We start from the raw sequence: 20,009 nt of genomic DNA on the forward strand, positions 1-20,009 counted from the left end.
TTAACAAGAATTATAACAAAAACAATACGTACAGAATTATAAACAAAGTGATTGATGATACCCATAGACTATAATAAAAAGTCAGAAAAACTGGTCAACATGGAGGAGCCGATACACCATGCAAGGCTAAATACCCTCCAGGATAGCCACTTCAACTGAAGGGAGGACAGTAAGGATGGTTTTGAGAAAAAAAAGAATCAGAAAAAGGAAAAGACAACCTCTTGATAAACCACCAGGCATCCATGGCCCTTCTATTAAGCCTGCCCAACACACCATTTCAAAAAAACAAGAGGAAGAAAAAAAAAATAAGATAGAATAGTGTGCCTGAGTGTACCCTCAAGCAAGAGAACTCCAACCCAAGACAGTGGAAGACCATGGTACAGAGGCTATGGCACTACCCAAGACTAGAGAACAGTGGTTTAATATTGGAGTGTCCTTCTCCTAGAAGAGCTGCTTACCACAGCTAAAGAGTCTCTTCTACCCTTACCAAGAGGAAAGTACACTGAACAAATTGCAGTACAGTAATTAACCCCTTGGGTGAAGAAGTGTTAAGTATCTCATTGTTGTCAGGTGTATGAGGAAAGACGAGAATATGTAAAGAATAGGCCAAACTATTCTGTGTAAGTGTAGGCAAAGAAAAAATAAGCCGTGACCAGAGAGAGGGATCCAATGCATTACTGTCTGGCCAGTCAAAGGATCCAATACCTCTCTGGTGGTAGTATCTCAACGGGCGGCTTCGAGGAAAGATCCTTCAGATCCCAAGTCTGCCTCCGTAAGACCGGAGGAATGTGGCCTCCTTCCGAGGCCTCAATTATCTGCTAGATGATCAGTTGATGACATCAACCCACTGCAGGCTCCTATGGATGTGAGATTGGGGGCAGAAGACCCTTTTAATGATGGTAATGAACATTTTGACGGAATGCTACCTGTGTCCGCCAATCCAAAGATTTCTCCCCAGGAGCAGATGGATGCAGATCATGTCTTTTTACAGTTGCTGGTTTGTATTTGCAAGATCAACTCCTTGGGAGAAATGGATCAAGCTCCCACTGAGGGAAAGGATATTTTCCTTATTCTCTTCTATGACACCCCCAGGCCCACCAAGCCAGGGGTAGCCTTGCCTTGGTCTAGGGGGTTTAAAGGAGCTAAGAAGAGAGCATACACCCAAGTGGCAGGAGTTTCATAGTTCCTTCCTCTACCGTATGTATGGCAGAGGAAGTACTTTGAGATTATAGAAGACAATCCATCACCCCTTCCACTGAACCCAGCAATTTGGGCCTTGTCCCAGAATATGCCCCTTGATAGGTTAGCTTCTCTGTCAGTGGCTTCCTCTGCGATGGACGCCGCAAACTTGGAGCGGGTTGCAAAGTGCTCTTTTCAAGCTGCTTCATGGTTGGACTACTGGTTGGGATCCTTGGGATACCTTTTCAGAGATGAAAACTTTTCCACTGACCAGAAGGAAGGAAGGAATGTCTGCATTCCATGTCTCAGGCTCCAGGATGGTGGAATTCTTTGCCCACAATGTTCTCAACCAGTAGATCAACTGGATTTTGAGAAGGTAGGATGCCATCATCTCAAAATTCCAGAGACAGGTACCAAGGAGAGAATCTATGAAGCTTTGCAACTCTTCAATGGATTGTCCCTCCTTTTTTAATGTGGAGGACATTGAGGCCGTCGCATAAAGATGGAGGGAGGCGAGCTAAGACTCATTCCTCCATCAGGCAATGACTTTTCGCCCATACTTCTCTGTACCACCACTGCAAAGATCATTACCGGTAAAACGACAGGGGCACAGCATACGGTCTCATGCCCAAAAGGAAGGTCCCAAACAGCCCTTTCGGGCTACAATTTTAAGAGGTACAGGAGCTAGAGGTGGAAGACGTGGCCAGTTCCACTAGGGAGCCATTCCTCTTGGCAGAGGTGAATGTTCTACAGAGACGAACCTTGGTCGATCTCCGCCCTCCGAGCAAGATACCACGTCCTGTTCACACACTCACCATCTCCTAACTCCAACATCCAGTTATGTCAAGTTCCTACGTGAAGGGAGGCTAGAAATCAGTCATAGATGTCTCAGCTTTGAATGGGTGTGTCCAACAAACCTGTTCAAGATGGAGATGGTTCAAATGGTCAGACAGGCTGTCAGACTGAAGGACTTCATGGTAACACTGGATTTGAATGATGCATACCTCCAGATCCTTAGTCATCCATCACCAGGGAAGTACCTAAGATTTGTCCCAGACAAAAAGATATACCAATTTAATGTGTTGAGTTTCTGCCCGTCTGCAGCCCCTTTGGATGTTCACATGGGTCTTGGGCGCCCAAGGACGGCATTTGTCGATGGAGACACTTCTTCGTCGAGACAAACTCTTAGAATTTTGCCACGATATGGGGAATGTGGTAAATCAGATAAAGTCCTCTCTGCAAGCTTCACAATACCTGGTATATATTGGTATGAAAATATATCACAACTAAGCAAAGTCTTTTCATCCATAGATATAATAGAGAGACTAAAGCAGGTTCCATCCATAGACAGAATAGAGAGACTAAAGCAGGCCATACGCCCCTTTCTATAGCAAGACACGCTACCAGCACATCGGTGGCCAAGGCTACTGGGCACCTGTCCTCCTTGGAGGGACTGTTTCCAAACAGCCGTCTTTGCATACAGTCTCTCCCATGGTCTCAGCACAAAGATCTCCGAGTCTTCGGGTTCCGATAGCGTCTTAGCAAAAGAGAGACCTGAATTGGTGGGTGTTAGACACCAACCTCCTCAGGGGAGTAGACCTCCTGGAAATGAAGGGGACCTTTTTAGCCCTCAAGCAATTCCATCAACTTTTTTCAGTTCACTCTGTGGTGCTGATGAGTGACAACACCACATTAATGGCATATACAAACAAGCGAAGAGGTACTTTTTCACAAACCCTATGCCATTTAGCTGTGGAGATAATAAGATGGACGGAAGACAACTCTGTGGCACTATCAGCCCGTTCCATCACATGCAAGAGAAGTGTTTTGGCGGACAATCTGATCAGGAAGACATTGATAGTTGGCTCCAAATGGTCTTTAAAACATTAGATAGCCAACAAAATCTTGACTTTGTGGGGTTCGCCGACGATAGACTTGTTCGTGGCGTCCCTCAATTGGAAACTTCCGGTTGTACTGCTCGCCAGTACAGGATCCCCAGGCCATCTGGCAAAATGCCTTTCAACATCAGTGGGACAACATGGATGTCTATGCGATTCCCCCCTTCTGCCTAGTAATGAGGCTTCTGAACAAGGTAAGGCCGTTGCAAGATCTCTTGATAACCCTCATAGCTCCAATGGTTCCTGGACCTTCTACATCTGCTCACAGAGGGTCCGAGGGAGCTTCCTCCACTTCCCAATCTACTCAGACAACCACACGCAGATATTCCACAGGGCTACTATCTTCATGCTTAGAGATTATCCATCATCTCCTCTCAGCGAGAGGCTCATCACAACCAGTTGCGAAGAGGATGTTAGGATACTTCCAAGAGTAGCTATCTTTTGTGGTTGGTGTCATGGAAGGGGTATCGCTCCTCTCTTTGTACTATCCAAGTGATAGTGGAGTTATTGTACCTCAGAAAGGAAAAACTCTGCTTGGTCTTGGTGGTCAAAGTTTAGCGCTCAGCCTTGAGCCTCGCCTTTAGATTAGGCGGAGTTAACATTTCTACCTCGTTGGAATTCTCTCTCTTCTTATGGAGTTTAGAGCGTACTACGAGTCCTGAAAAGAGCACCTTATGAGCCAGTGTCAGTCATCAGATTGCAGCTTTCTGCTCAAGAAACTTTATCTTCTAGCCCTGACCTCTGCAAAGAGAGTCAGCGAGCTACATGGTCTGTCCTGCAACGTCACCCATTCAAGGGGATAGAGACTGGTGACACACAGCTTTGTCCCTAATTTTGTTGCCAAGACTCAAAATCCGGTAGTAGCGGATCCTAGATTCGGGCCTTTCCGTATTGAGAGTGTCTGTCTTGTAACTGATGACCCAGGTCAGCTGTTACTGTGCCATGTGAAGGCACTGAGGAGTTATCTCAAATGAACCACAGGAGCTCACCCATGTGTCAACAAACTGCGTGTCAGTATGGGCAGGATCAATAGGATGATTACTTGAAACATAATCTCTGCCTGGATTTGGCAGGTGGTTGATTGAGCCCTGAATCCGAATTTTACTCCAAGGTTGTAGACCAGAGCTCACGACGTCAGGGGCATAGGCACGTCCTTGGCATTCAAAAGGAACTAATCTATGTGCAGGTATTATAAGCAGGTATGTGGAAGCATCAAATGACCTTCACAGCTCACTACCTGCAAGACGTAAACCACAGGAACCTGAACACCTTTTCCTCCTTTTCCATAGGTCCTGTATTTGCTGCACAAAATGTGGTCAGAAACACCTCGGTACATGTTACCCGGCAGTAAGTCTAGAATGAATATGAAGTGACTGCCCTCTTCGTTCTTCATTCTCTCCTCTCTTAGAGTTTCAGCATCCGAGGAACTGTAAGCTGATCTCTGACTGCAGGTGAGTACCATATTCCCTTCTGTAACCTGATATATGTACATTGTATATATTTATTATGGCCACCATTCTCCCTGCGAGATGGAGTCTGGCAATGCCTAGGTTAAGTGTGAAATTTAACTTCAAGTTTTAAATATTTAACTTAGCCGGTGAATATATATAGCTGCAACTCTGTTGCTCGACAGACAAAAAACTGTAAAAAACTCGCCAGCGATCGCTATGCAGGTTGCGGGTGTGCCCATCAGCGCCAACTGTCGGCCAGATACCATACTCAATGTAAACAAAGACTCAATTTCTTCTCTGTCGACATGTCGACAAGACGTACTTTACTCGCTGTTGAAACCTGGAGTTTTTCCCATCATATTTGGTGAAGTACTTTATTTTGGTTTTGAGCTTTCGCTGTGCAGGGTTTTTCTTCAAATAAATCCTTGAACTCTTTTTTGTATCGGATTCATTGTTGATGACTTAGATCGTTTTTTGGAATTTTCCCTTGACCAATTCAAAATGGCTGACCTATCACAAGTTCCCAAGTTTAGAAAATGCAATGCTAGGGACTGTTCTAGGCGTCTTCCAAAGGCTTCTCTCGACCCTCACACTGTTTGTTCCAATTGTCGGGGTAAAACCTGTCAATTGGAAGATCGGTGTGAGGAATGCGTGGGCCTTTCGGAATTCGATTTTATCGAATTTGAGAAGTACACACGCAGGCTAGAGAGAGATAGATTAAGGAGAAGTTCTTCTAGGTCGATAGATTTTTCCTCTCCTCATGCCCCTCAACCTATTCCTTCCCCTGTAGTGGTTGTTCCTAACCCCCCTCCTAGCACTCAGGAACCATCGATGGCTGACATGATGCGTGCTATCCATGCCTTGGGGGAGAGAGTTGAGTCCCTTGCAAGTGACCGCAATCAACTCATGGCGGATGTTAAGGAGCTAAAGTGCCAAAGTGCCGCGGGAAGTGATAAAGTGCCTAGTGAAAGTGTTGTGAACAGTGTTGCGCTTGAGGGTTCGTCTGTTCGTGCCTGTCGTCCTCCTAGTCCGGGACCTCTTGCAAGCTCCCAAGCCCAGGGGAGAAGCAATGTCGTACGACGCATGGGTTCGAGAGGCCTTGATCAGCGAACAGACGTTCCCTCCATGGTATCAGGCGTATCTCCCCAAGATCGCCCCTACCTACGTAAGACGAGAGAGCCCGTTTTTACCTCGTCGTCCGAAGGTGTTTCTCGTAAGAAACTTTGGACCAAGGTCTCACGACCTTTAAAACGTAAGTCGGTCCCTTCAGGACAAGTCCAACGTCCCGGTTGTAGCCACTGGGTCAGTTCGGACTCGCTGCCGTCATCTGATGACTGCTCACCGCCTAAGAGAGGCAAAGCGGTACCGCCTCAGTCGCTAACCCCGTCTGTTGCCGCACCTGCTCCCGTAGACCCTAAATGGGCTTTGCTGCAAGACATGCAGTCCAAGCTTGCGTCCTTGATGGAGGACTTTAATGCGGAGAAGGTTGCTGCTGAACCTTCTGGCCAACAACCTTCCAAGCGGTCTGTTGTGCGTCCTGTTGACGCTGAGGTTACCTTCTCGCGTCTACCAGTTGAGGTGGTTCCTCCTCCGATGCGACCCAGTGTGGGTTGCCAGCCGCACGTTGACATTAGGCGACGCACGGAGGTGGTTGTTGACGTTCAGGACGTTCAGCAACCATCAGAGGTGACTTGTTTTGACGCTGTGCGTCAACCTCCGCAACCCGGTATGGTGTTGACTGCACAACCCAGACGGTCTAGACAGTCTCGGGTGGACGCTGTGCGTCCTCGCGCACCCATGGTTGTTGACAGTTCACAGACTGTGCAGCAGTTCCATGACGTTGCGTCCGGCTCCGTCACGCATGCACCAGTGCGACCGGACTCAGCGAGCCAGACGTTGCCCACTCCGTTGCCGTTTCCTCATCAGTTTTCGGATGAGGAACTATCAGATGAGGACGTTGCTGAACCACAAGACGATCAACCTTCAGAACTGGACGAGCATAAGGCAACTCAACCATCATTGGACTTTAGAAAAGTCATGGCTGTATTCAAGGAGTTGTTTCCGGACCACTTTGTTTCTGTGGCTCCTCGTTCTCCTCCGTCAGAGTTTGTATTAGGAGTGCCTGCTACCGCACCTGCCTTTACGAAACTCGTTCTCTCACGCTCATCCAAGAGAGCTTTGCGGCTGTTAGGAGACTGGTTAGAGTCCAAGAAGAGTTTAGGGAAGACAGCATTTGCCTTTCCCCCATCTAAACTCTCTTCTAGATCGAGCGTCTGGTATGCCACGGGAGAAGTTCTCGGCTTGGGAGTTCCTGCCTCTGCCCTGGGCGACTTCTCAAGTCTTGTAGACTCTCCCCGCCGCCTTGCCATGAGACGCTCGAAGGTTTGTTGGTCACCATCGGACCTGGACCACCTTCTTAAAGGGATATTTAGGGCTTTCGAAGTCTTTAACTTTTTAGACTGGTGCTTAGGAGCCCTGAGCAGGAAAATCTCTTCGGCAGATAATGATATTTCCTTGCTCATTATGTCCTGCATGGACAAGGCCGTCCGTGATGGGTCCAATGAGTTAGCTGCCTCATTCACGTCCGGAGTCCTGAAGAAGCGAGAGTCTCTCTGTTCTTTCCTGTCTGCTGGAGTTACGCCATGCCAGAGATCTGAACTTCTCTTTGCTCCCCTTTCCAAGTGCCTGTTTCCTGAAGTCTTGGTAAAGGAAATTGCCGCATCGTTAGTTCAGAAGGACACCCATGATCTAGTTGCGTCCTCGGCTCGCAAAGCTCCCCCTTTGCCTACATTGTCTGCTAGACCGAGGATAGACACTCCAGCGTCTCGCTTTATTCCGCCCTTTCGTGGCAGAGCCTCCAGCAGAGGAGGTGCTCGTGCCGAAGGGAAACGAGGGAAGAGGAAAGGACCCAAGTCCTCCAAGGGCAGAGTCTGACTGCCCGCAACTTCAGACAGCAGTGGGAGCCAGACTCAAGAACTTCTGGCAAGCCTGGGAGAAGAGAGGCGCAGATCAACAATCTGTGAAGTTACTCAGAGAGGGGTGCAAAATCCCTTTTGTACGCAAACCCCCTCTAGCGACGTCCCCCATCGATCTCTCTCCCAGGTACAGAGAGGAAGAAAAGAGACAAGCCCTGAAACTGGAAGTGTCTCTTTTGCTAGAGAAGGGAGCGGTGGTCAAAGTCTCGGACCTTCGATCACCGGGATTTTACAACCGGCTCTTCCTAGTTTCAAAGAAGACAGGAGGTTGGAGACCGGTGCTAGACGTCAGTGCTCTGAATGTCTTTGTCACAAAGACGAAGTTCTCCATGGAGACCACAAAGTCAGTCTTAGCAGCGGTCAGAAAGGAAGACTGGATGGTCTCGCTAGACCTAAGGGACGCCTACTTCCATATCCCTATTCACTCAGACTCCCAACCTTTTCTGAGATTCGTCTTCGAAGGTGTGGTTTACCAGTTTCGGGCCCTGTGCTTTGGCCTAAGCACAGCTCCTCTCGTGTTTACGAGGCTGATGAGGAATGTAGCCAAATTCCTCCACTTATCGGACATCCGAGCCTCCCTTTATTTGGACGACTGGCTTCTCAGAGCCTCTTCCAGTCGTCGCTGTCTGAAGGATCTAAAGTGGACTCTAGATCTGACCAAGGAATTGGGACTCCTAGTCAATTTGGAAAAGTCGCAGCTGGTCCCATCCCAAACTATTCTGTATTTAGGGATGGAGATTCACAGTCTAGCTTTTCGGGCTTTTCCGTCGGCCCCCAGAATAGATCAAGCCCTGCTATCCATCCAGAAGATGCTGAAGAAGGAACGCTGCTCAGTCAGGCTGTGGATGAGTCTGGTAGGGACGCTGTCATCCCTGGAACAATTTGTATCACTAGGAAGACTACACCTCCGTCCTCTTCAATTCCATCTGGCTTTTCACTGGAAAAAGGACAAGACGCTAGAGGCGGTCTCGATCCCGATTTCCGGAAAGATAAAGTCTTGTCTGACTTGGTGGAAGGACAATATCAACCTAAGAGAGGGTCTTCCCCTGGCTGTTCAGACTCCCAACCACGTTCTCTTCTCGGACGCTTCGGACTTGGGCTGGGGCGCGACACTGGACGGTCGGGAATGCTCAGGCCTGTGGAACTCGAGTCAAAGGAGCATGCATATCAACTGCAAGGAGCTGTTGGCAGTTCATCTGGCCTTGAAAAGCTTCGAGTATCTCCTTCGAGGCAAAGTGGTGGAATTAAACTCGGAGAACACCACGGCCTTGGCGTACATCTCCAAACAAGGAGGTACCCACTCACTGACGTTGTACGAGATTGCAAGGGACCTGCTCATCTGGTCAAAAGGTCAAGACATCTCCCTAGTAACGAGGTTCATCCAAGGCGACTTGAACGTCATAGCAGATTGTCTCAGTCGGAAAGGGCAAGTAATTCCAACCGAATGGACCCTCCACAAGGATGTGTGCAAGAGACTTTGGGCCACTTGGGGTCAACCAACCATAGATCTCTTTGCAACCTCGCTGACCAAGAGGCTTCCAATCTATTGCTCCTCAGTCCCGGACCCAGCAGCGATACATATAGATGCCTTCCTCCTAGATTGGTCACATCTGGATCTCTACGCATTCCCACCGTTCAAGATTGTCAACAAGGTACTGCAGAAGTTCGCCTCTCACGAAGGGACAAGGTTGACGTTAGGTGCTCCCCTCTGGCCCGCGAGAGAATGGTTCACCGAGGTACTTCGATGGTTAGTAGACGTTCCCAGAAATCTTCCTCTAAGAGTAGACCTTCTACGTCAGCCACACGTAAAGAAGGTACACCAAAGCCTCCACGCTCTTCGTCTGACTGCCTTCAGACTATCGAAAGACTCTCGAGAGCTAGAGGCTTTTCGAAGGAGGCAGCCAGTGCGATTGCTAGAGCAAGGAGAGCGTCTACCATTAGAGTCTACCAATCGAAGTGGGAAGTCTTCCGAGACTGGTGCAAGTCAGTTTCTGTATCCTCGACCAGTACCTCTGTAGCTCAAATAGCTGATTTTCTCTTATACCTGAGAAAAGGACGATCCCTTTCAGCTCCCACTATCAAGGGCTACAGAAGCATGTTGGCATCGGTCTTCCGGCATAGAGGCTTAGATCTTTCCAACAATAAAGATCTGCAAGACCTCCTTAAGTCTTTTGAGACCACCAAGGAGCGTCGTTTGGCTACCCCTGGATGGAATTTAGACGTGGTACTAAGATTCCTCATGTCAGACAGGTTTGAGCCGTTACAATCAGCCTCCCTGAAAGATCTCACTCTTAAGACTCTTTTCCTGGTATGCTTAGCCTCGGCCAAAAGAGTCAGTGAGATTCATGCCTTCAGCAAGAACATCGGATTTTCGTCGGAAAAAGCTACTTGTTCGCTGCAACTTGGTTTTCTAGCCAAAAATGAGCTGCCTTCTCGGCCTTGGCCTAAATCTTTCGATATTCCCAGCTTATCGGAGATCGTAGGCAATGAACTAGAAAGAGTCTTATGCCCTGTTAGAGCTCTTAAGTTCTATTTAAAGCGTACTAAACCTTTACGAGGCCAATCTGAAGCTTTATGGTGTTCAGTTAAGAAACCATCCTTGCCTATGTCAAAGAATGCTTTGTCATACTTTATCAGATTGTTAATACGAGAAGCTCATTCACATCTGAGTGAGGAAGACCGAGCTTTGCTTAAGGTGAAGACGCACGAAGTTAGAGCTGTAGCAACTTCCGTGGCCTTTAAGCAAAATAGATCTCTGCAAAGTATAATGGACGCAACCTATTGGAGAAGCAAGTCAGTGTTCGCGTCATTTTACTTGAAAGATGTCCAGTCTCTTTACGAGAACTGCTACACACTGGGACCATTCGTAGCAGCGAGTGCAGTAGTGGGTGAGGGCTCAACCACTACAATTCCCTAATTCCATATCCTTTTAATCTGTCTCTTGAAATGTTTTTAATGTTGTTTTTATGGGTTGTCCGGAAGGCTGAGAAGCCTTTCGCATCCTGGTTGATTTGGCGGGTGGTCAAAGTCATTTCTTGAGAGCGCCCAGATTAGGGGTTTGATGAGGTCCTGTTGTATGGGTTGCAGCCCTTGATACTTCAGCTCCTAGGGGTCTGTCAGCATCCTAAGAGGGTCGCGAGGCTCCGTAAGGAAGACGTACTTATAAGGCAGAGTAATCGTCTAAGTCGACTTCCTTACCAGGTACCTATTTATTTTGTTTTTGTTATATTGATAACTTCTAAAATGAAATAAAAACTCTTAGCTCATAAGATGTAAACATATTTAACTGGTGTCTACCCACCACCCTGGGTGTGAATCAGCTATATATATTCACCGGCTAAGTTAAATGTTTAAAAATGATATTTTAATTATAAAATAAATTTTTGAATATACTTACCCGGTGAATATATAAATTAAACGACCCTCCCTTCCTCCCCAATAGAGACGCAGTGGGATGAGAAGAAATTGAGTCTTTGTTTACATTGAGTATGGTATCTGGCCGACAGTTGGCGCTGATGGGCACACCCGCAACCTGTATAGCGATCGCTGGCGAGTTTTTTACAGTTTTTTGTCTGTCGAGCAACAGAGTTGCAGCTATATATATTCACCGGGTAAGTATATTCAAAAATTTATTTTATAATTAAAATATCATTTTTCCCTTACCGGTCAAGTCACAATGCTTAGTTTGCACATAACCGCACTGATTACCCAGGCTGATATCTCTCTCATGCATTCTGAGAGCTAGCAAGGTGTCAGGGTGTGTCTATCAAGTTTGTGTGAAGCTCAGAATCTCACCTCAGGTCAGAAATCAGCTAGTTGATTAAGAACTTTCACCCATCTAAGGGTGAGTCTCCACTGTTAAGATAGTAGTGGTTTGTATCAGGTGCTGGAACAATGACAAATTTTGAAGTAATTTGTATTTTTCCTAACTATACAAACAGTGAGCTCATTACACATAACTCTCCCACCATCACATAGTCCCCTTAAAAGTCCTGCCTGCATTAAAAAAGTGATGTCATTTCACAGGTGCGTTTGTAAGCAGGGTGCCTTGCTAAAAATCCCTTTGACCAGTTTTTAGCATTCGCCAAAATAATATCCACTGTAAAGAGCTCAAGGTTTGTATAGTTAGAAAAAATACAAATTATTTCCAAATTTCTTTCTCCTCCTCCGTGTATGATACGCTACACAGACATTAAAAGAAAGGTGGGTGGATCACCTACAACAGCGCATGGCCTCCTTGCTGTTGTCCTACTCTAATCGGTAATGCCACATAAACTTCTTGGAGTTGAAGGCAATCTTTCAGCCCAATTCATTCCAAGCAGGAAGAACACCTTGGCAGACAATCTGAGCAGGATTCAGATACTATAGTTGGGTCTGAGTGGTCCTTGGATCCTCAGATAGCGACCAAAGTCCTTACTTTGTGGTGTTTGACAGTAATAGACCTATTCATGACGTCTCTCAGTTGGCAACTGCAGATGTACTCCTCCACAGGCAGCGTTCCAGGACGCATTCCATCATTTTTGGGACAACATAGACGTCTACGCTCCCCCTCTCTGTTCTGCCTGATCTGGAGGCTCTTCAACAAGCTGAGATCATCTTCCAACCTATTAGTGCTGCTAAAAGCTCCACTATGGGAGCATGCAGAATGATACCTGGACCTTCTATTGCTGCTGACCTAGGTTCCGAGGAAGCTACTCCCCTTACACGACTTTCTACGCCACCACATGTGAAGATCTATCATAGGGTAGTCACATCCCAACAACTTCACACCTGGAGGCTATCCAGCATCTCACTCGGAGAGGGTTTTTGCTACCAGTGGCAAAACAGATAGATGTATGGATACCTCAAGAGGTCCTCTATTGCAGTTTGACAAGTGAAGTGGAGGATCTTTTGTGGTTAGTGTCGTAGAAGGGTTGTCTCTGCTCAGTCTCAGTGGTGAAAGGCTAACCCTCGGCCTTAAGCTAGATCTTCAGACTGAAAGGAGTTGACGTATCCTCTTTGGCAGAATTATCTATGTTCTTATGGAGCTTTGAGTTATCTTGTCCTCAGTTGGAAGTGAGACTTTCCCCTTGGAATGCAATTAAAGTCTTGCATTCCCTGTAGAAGCTCCTTGTAAACAGTTGAGTAAAGCCTCAGATCATGACTCAACTTTTAAAACAGTCTTTCTCCTCGCCTTGGCCTCTGCAAAGAGGGTCAGTAAGTTGCATGGTCTCTCCTATGACATTGGCCATTCAAGGGGAGGGGGGTAGGGTACACTCTGCTTCATCCCTGAGTTTATCAATAAGACTCAAAATCTGGCTGTAGTAAACTCTATGTTTGGGCCCCTCTGGATTGCGAGGTTACGGGATGTAATCGATGATACTGATTATCTGTTACTATGTACTTTGAGAGCGCTAAGGTGCTATATCAAGCATACTAGAGGAGCTTAACCCACATTAAAAATCTACTTGTCAGCATAGGCAGAGTCAAAAGGAGGATAACCAAGAACACAGTTTTCTCCTGGATTAGGCAGATCATTGACCTTGCCCTCAATCCTTCCCTAGTCACCAGGGAAGACAATCCAGAGCTCATGATGTCATGGGCATCAGCCCATCCCTGGTGTTCAGAAGCAATTTTTCTCTGGCGCAGGGCGTGTGGAAGCATCAAATGACCTTCACTGCCCTCTACCTACTAGATGTAACACACAGCTCCCTAGATATGTGCTTCTTAGGCCCTGTGGTGGCTGCTCATCCATTGGTCTAGCTGTGTTAGCTCCCTTACAGGAATATTAGCAGTTGGTCAAGGTGAGAAGCTATGGTATTAGCCTGGGATGAATGTAAAGGAATGATTGGCCATTTCTTTTGTTCATCTTTCCATTTCTTGAGGTACAGCATCCAAGGCCCTGTTAGCTGGCTCTCATCAACAGCAGATAAGCTTCATTTTGAAAGATGTATGAATCTATGTTTATGATTACATATTCTGTTGCATCCCCAATCTCCTGGCGAGGGGGAGTTGGGTTGCCTAGGTCTCAGTATGTATAACCGCAAACCTATTGTTTACACATATTGTAGATGTAGTCACAAAGTGGTTCCCTACTCACTGATCATCATTACACAATCTGTCGACCTTCCTGTTATTGTCAAACCAACAGGTTCACAAGGTGTCAGGATACCCATCCCATAAACTCAGATGTGGCAATCCTGGGGCAAAAGTTTTCAGCCAGTTACATGGACGGCGAGTCTCTTATGTAAAGAATGATGGTTTGTATTTGTCTGGGAACAAATGATATATTTTCAACTAGTTTGTAGTTTTCCTAACCATACAAACAGAAATTTATTATGTATACTTATCCCGCTATTACCTTTCCTCCAGCAAGTCCTGCATGCAATCAAAAGTAGTCTCAATAGTGTGTGTGTGTGGATAAGCCGGGCTTCCCCTTGCTACCCCGATAACTACCAGGAGGGTTCTTTTCACTTCTTGAAAAGTTTTTATGATCATTTATGCCAGCTTGTGCTGAATCTTCTTTTATGTAAAGAATGTCAAATTAGTAGAGTTAGGAAAAATACAAATTATAATTTGTAACTTTTTTATTGTTCCATAAGAAACTTTCTGTGCACTGAATTTTTTATCAGGATTTAGCAAGAATTAGTTATTGCTTTAATTATAAACACGTACTGTAATCAGTTCCAACTATACTTTGAGATACTGTACTGGCAAAGTAAAAGGTTCATTATAAGAAAGATTAAAATCAACATGAGTTTTATGTACAGTATATGAATGTTAATATAGTACATTATTTCAGATGGTTATCTGTTTGATAAGGAATCAATCTTAGAATACATCATTACCAAGAAGAATGAAGTTAGTCGCAAAATGAAAGAATATGAAAAACAATGCAAAAAGGAACGGGTAAGTATTATCATTTTTTTTAGATCTTTGAAATAGGTTGCAGTTTGTTCCTACACAGCATACAAACCCTCATCCTTTAATTAGGGAGATTACTTCAGCCTGAGCTATAATAGGTTATTGAAATTGGATAAGGAGCAGTTATCCGACTGGTGAAGGTGTGGGGTGAGAAAACACAACCCCTCCAGTTAGAGAAAACTCACTTTTACCTCGGCTGCAGTTGAGTACAGATGCACAAAACAGCTTCTGACAAAACTGTTAATTCTTTCTCCCTATGCAGTGGGTGTTGTTGGAAATGGAATGGAAGCAAGAGCTTTAGGTTTACTGTGGGAAGGGCAGACACTACAACCGCTTCATGGAGAAGCCAGATGCAGATCCACACTCTCTGTGCTTCATGTAGGAAGCATGTCTGTACTAAAGCATCCTCATGTTCTGAGTGTCGATTGTGGCCTCTGGTGTATTGGCAGGCATATGCCCTGAAGGAGAAGTAGTGAGTAAAAGGTTAATTGGAGTCAGACTGGGCATCACCCAAGAAGACACTAGCTAAGTCTGTCACTGCTGCTGTCAACTCAGGGGTTGTGACTATCTTGACAGCCACATGGCTAGTATCTCAACACACAGCTTGTGTAAGTCGCAGACCATGCTTGGCAAGGTTTATCAAGGTGTTAGGGTTTCCTTATTTTTGTACTATCCTACATATAAGGAAACCCCAGTTAAAGGCAAAAAGCCACATTGGTAGGGACACCTACCCCCCCAAGGGGTGAGTCAACCCCTATAGATAGCGTAGGTTTGTATTCCAAACGGAGCAAATGACAAATTTGGAAGTAATTTGTATTTTTCCTAACAATACAAACCTGTAGCTATTTGTACAAACTTACCTGCCAACCATGTCCCCCTTAGAATTCCTACCTCCAAACAAAGTGAAGCATAGGCACAGGAGTGTGAGTGACGGAGGTAGATACCTACCCCCCTACCCCCTGCTAACTAGTTGGATGGGTAGTTAACCCTTGCTAAATTTTAATGGCTCGTCCTTTCAGCTTCACCGAAAGTAATACCCCTATAATTAGGTACAGGTTTGTATCGTTAGGAAAAATACAAATTACTTCCAAATTTGTCATATCAATGTATGAATAAAAAAGACAATGATGGACTCAGGAGACAGTCATGTTAGGTGACAGGTGACAAAAGAAACTTAATTAAGAAAAAAAAAATTTAATAAAAAGAATAAAGGAAAAAAATTACTTCATATCCTATCGTGTGAAAATAATAATAATTTCATCGACAGGATACTGGTTTCTTTCAATTCAGTACAGTATTAATTACCAATCAGGAAGGAATATGTAAGCCTATGAAAAGTGGCAACAACAAATGCAATATTGAATAATGGTTACTGATCACATCTTTGATAGAAAATATAGCCTACATGACTACTGCAGTGTTGGAAGGTTTTTCCATCACGTTATTACTAAACTAAAAATTTATATCCGTCTACACACAGGCACATATTTACCACCAATTTATAACTTCGTGATTAGGGATATTATTCCACAATCTGTTCATAGCTGGAATAAAACTTCTAGAATAATGTGTAATATTGAACCTTATGATGGAAAAGGCATGACTGTTAGAATTAACTGCATACTTAGTATTACGTGCTGTATGGTACTATCTGGGAATTTCTGAATGCAAAGGATGATCAGAGTTATGAAAAATCTTATGCAACATGCATAAAGAACTAACTGAATGATGGTGCCAGAGATTATTATCTAGATCAGGAGTAAGAAATTTAATAGACTGCAAGTTTTTGCCCAATAACAAATGAGTTATAACACTTCAGAATAGAATGATCACTGAAAATCTTGAAAGACTTTGTCAATAAGCCAATTTTTAATGCACTTGAAGAAGAAACAGACTGAATGTATTTATCAAAAGTGAATTTGCTATAAAAAACCACACCTAAAATTTTAAAAGAATTGTTTAGAGTCAAAGAAATAATATCAATGCTAAGATTCAGATGTTGAAGAGTCACTGTCTTCAACCGACTTACAATGATACTTTTAGTTGAGTTAGGCTTCAGCTTTATAATTTGCCCCATAATTTGCACCATACACTAATTTCAGCTGGATCCTTATTATGTGATTCAACAACCCCTGATCTACATTCAGGTGATGGAATTGATGCCAGTAGGTTAGTAACATCATCTGAATATGCAACGAGCTTGTTACATAGGCCCAACCACGTATATTATAGTATAAGACGTAATCGGCCAAGAACACTATGCTGAGGAACACCAGATATCACATTCTTGTACTCACTATGGTGCCCATCAACAACAACTCTTTATGAATTATTACTCAAATATTCAATAATGATGCTAAGAAAAGACTCACTCACTCCCAACTGTTTGAGTTTGAAAACAAGGACCTCTTGATTAACACAGTTAAAGTTAACACTAAAATCAAGGTTTTTTTTTTACAACATTGGAAATTGTAAGAAGGGCATCACATTCTCCAAGCCCTTTACAAAAGCAAAATTGCAAACTATGGAACAGGTGATTACCATTAGCATACCTATTTAGATGTTTTGCAATGTTAAAAAACTTTAGATAATAGGGGAGTTATAGAAATAGGGTGATAATCAGATGAGCTAAAGCTACCACAAACATTTACTTAATGGAGTAACATTAGTAGGTCTCCAAAAAGTGCTAAAAGAACCTCTTCCAGTTAACTTGCGGAAAATAACAGACAACCTGGGAGCTAAGAAATTAGCAGTCTTTATGTAAAAACAAAGGAAAAATATCGTTTGGGTCTACATCTACATAAACATCAAGGTCCATCAAGGGAGCTTTAATTCCTCCTTATACAGTGAACCCTCGTTTATCGCGGTAGATAGGTTCCAGACGCGGCCGCGATAGGTGAAAATCCGCGAAGTAGTGACACCATATTTACCTATTTATTCAACATGTATATTCAGACTTTTAAAACCTTCCCCTGTACGTAGTACGGTTAACAAACTACCCATTAATGTACAGAACACTTAATGCATGTACTACAGTACACTAAACTAAAACAGGCACAAATATTAAAGGTGATTTTATATAATGCGTTTCCTAAACACGCTAAAAAGCACGATAAAAAATGGCAACCAATGTTTTGTTTACATTTATCTCTGATCATAATGAAGAAACAAACTGGAGGTAGAGCTTTGCTTATTACCCAGACATATTTCCCATACTTTTCCCTTAGAACTACATCACATCTTCCTACTTTAGATATATATATATATATATATATATATATATATATATATATATATATATATATATATATATATGTGTGTGTGTGTGTGTGTGTATATATATATATATATATATATATATATATATATATATATATATATATATATATATATATATATATATATATATGTATACACATATATATACCTACATATATACATACATACATATATACATAAATACATGCATACATATATATATATATATATATATATATATATATATATATATATATATGTATATATATATATATATTACTGTATATATATAGGTTATGGAAAAAATCCGCGAAGTGGTGAATCCGCGATGGTCGAACCGCGAAGTAGCGAGGGTTCACTGTATCTTAGAACTGAAATACAAGTACTGCATAAATGTACCAAACCCTGCTGTCTTTTTCTTTTCGTGTAATTTATGTTTCTTCCTATATAGTATTGGTATCATATTTTTGTCTTTAGGCTATATAAAAAGAAATATTGCATCTTCATTTAATCATTCTGATTCCATCTATTGAGATAGAAGTAAAAGTTTGTGTTCAGCAAACAATTTTGTCATTGGAGGTATTCTTTTTCAACTCAAGAACATCCACAAGTATACTTGGACTTCACCATGCAGTATTTACAAAAATCAGTTAGATCACATAGCCATTAATATAGAGAGAAGGAGGACTCTGAGAAATATAAGAAGCTATAGAGGTGCCGATATTGGTAGTGATCACCAGGTCTTCATTGCTACACTGAAATTAAAACTGAATGATATATTGTTAATTTATTCTCATCATTTATTTATTTCCTTATTTCCTTTCCTCACTGGGCTATTTTTCCCTGTTGGAGCCCTTGGGCTTATAGTATCTTGCTTTTCCAACTAGGGTTGTAGCTTGGCTAGTAATAATAATAATAATAATAGTGAAGCACCCAACAGAAAGATGGAAAGAATACCTAGGTTTGATACAACTGAGCTTTTAGAAGAAGAGCACAGAGAAACATTTGCAATTGAATGTAGGAATCGATTTGCAGTCTTAGAAACTAAGAGATAAAGAACAGGCAATTAATGAAGAATGGTGTGATATTAAGAACATATATCAGTCAGTTGGTAGTTAAGTCTTGGGACACCCAGTTACAAGGAGATAGCTGTGAATATTAAATGATACTTGGAATACTATAAAAAGGAGACAAAGATAGAAATTTATTGTTGAAAATTTTCGAGAAAGTAATGAAAATTACAAGGTAGAGCATGCTAGGTATTCCAGTATTGACAGTGAGGTCAAAAGGAAAGTCAGGAATGACTGGAGAGAATATTCAGACAGTAAAGCAAATGAGGTTGACAAATCAATGAATTCAAGAAGTGGCTATGGTGTAAGAATTTCTCGTAGAATTATTAATGACATCTCGACTGGGGCAAAGAAGAAGTAGCATATACCCATCAAAAAAAAGAGATGGTTCTGTTATAGCAAGAGAAGATGAAGAAAGACAACGTCAGATGGAATACTAGTGAAATTATGAATAGGAGATATGAAGGGAATAATTTGATTGATATACCTGAAGCTGATGAAGATCTTGATGTGCCCATGAATGACTTCAGTGTGTTTGAAGTCAAAGCTATCCTAAAAAACTAAAGAGATGATACTGGTCAAAAATTAAGTGACTCCCAGACTACAGTACTTACAAGATTATTTTGTAGAATGTGGCATGCAGAGGCAAAGCTTGATGAATGGGAGTTAAGAGTGTTGATGAAAATAGTTAAAAAAGGAGAACCTGACTGATGGCCATAATTACAGAGGCATTACACATCGGTTGCTATGAAAATATATAGTATGCTTATTCTAAAGAGACTGGAGAGAAAGATTGATGAAAAGCTGAGAGATGAACAAGCAGGATTTAGAAAAGGTAGTTGCACTGACCAAATTTTCATTTTGAGACATATCGTACAGCAATGCATAGAATATAGAAATTCCCTTTTGATGGCATTTGTAGACTATGAAAAAGCCCTTGATAGTGTGCACCAGCCAGTTTTGTAGAGCGTCTGCATTTTTATGGTATTCCTCTTAAATGTGTAACTTTGATTAAGTCTGTTCATGAGCATAGCAAGTGCAAAGTTAATATTAATGAAATCTCATCAAATGAATTTCCAGTGAACAGCGGTGTACTCCAAGGGAATTTGTTGTCACCTATGTTGTTTATCCTCCTCATGGATTTAGTAATGCGTAGAGCAGTCAGAGATAGTGGAGAAGGATTGGACTGGATTGGTGATAGGAATTTATGAGACCTAGAGTATGCTGATGATGCTGTCCTTGTTAGCAGAACATCACAGGATGTGCAATGCTTGC

The 20,009-nt window shown here is 43.0% G+C and overlaps 1 protein-coding gene across 1 annotated transcript in view; it reads left to right on the forward strand.

The window, feature by feature from the left end:
- The window catches only part of LOC137655685 (nitric oxide synthase-interacting protein homolog), a 137,175-nt gene that overhangs the window by 54,516 nt on the left and 62,650 nt on the right, over positions 1-20,009 (forward strand). The window contains exon 3 of the mRNA XM_068389644.1: positions 14,285-14,391. Within this exon, the coding sequence (XP_068245745.1) occupies positions 14,285-14,391 (107 nt within the window). The remainder of the gene's footprint in view (positions 1-14,284; positions 14,392-20,009) is intronic.

Source organism: Palaemon carinicauda, chromosome 16 (assembly GCF_036898095.1).
Source record: "Palaemon carinicauda isolate YSFRI2023 chromosome 16, ASM3689809v2, whole genome shotgun sequence".
Taxonomy (NCBI): Eukaryota; Metazoa; Arthropoda; class Malacostraca; order Decapoda; family Palaemonidae; genus Palaemon; species Palaemon carinicauda.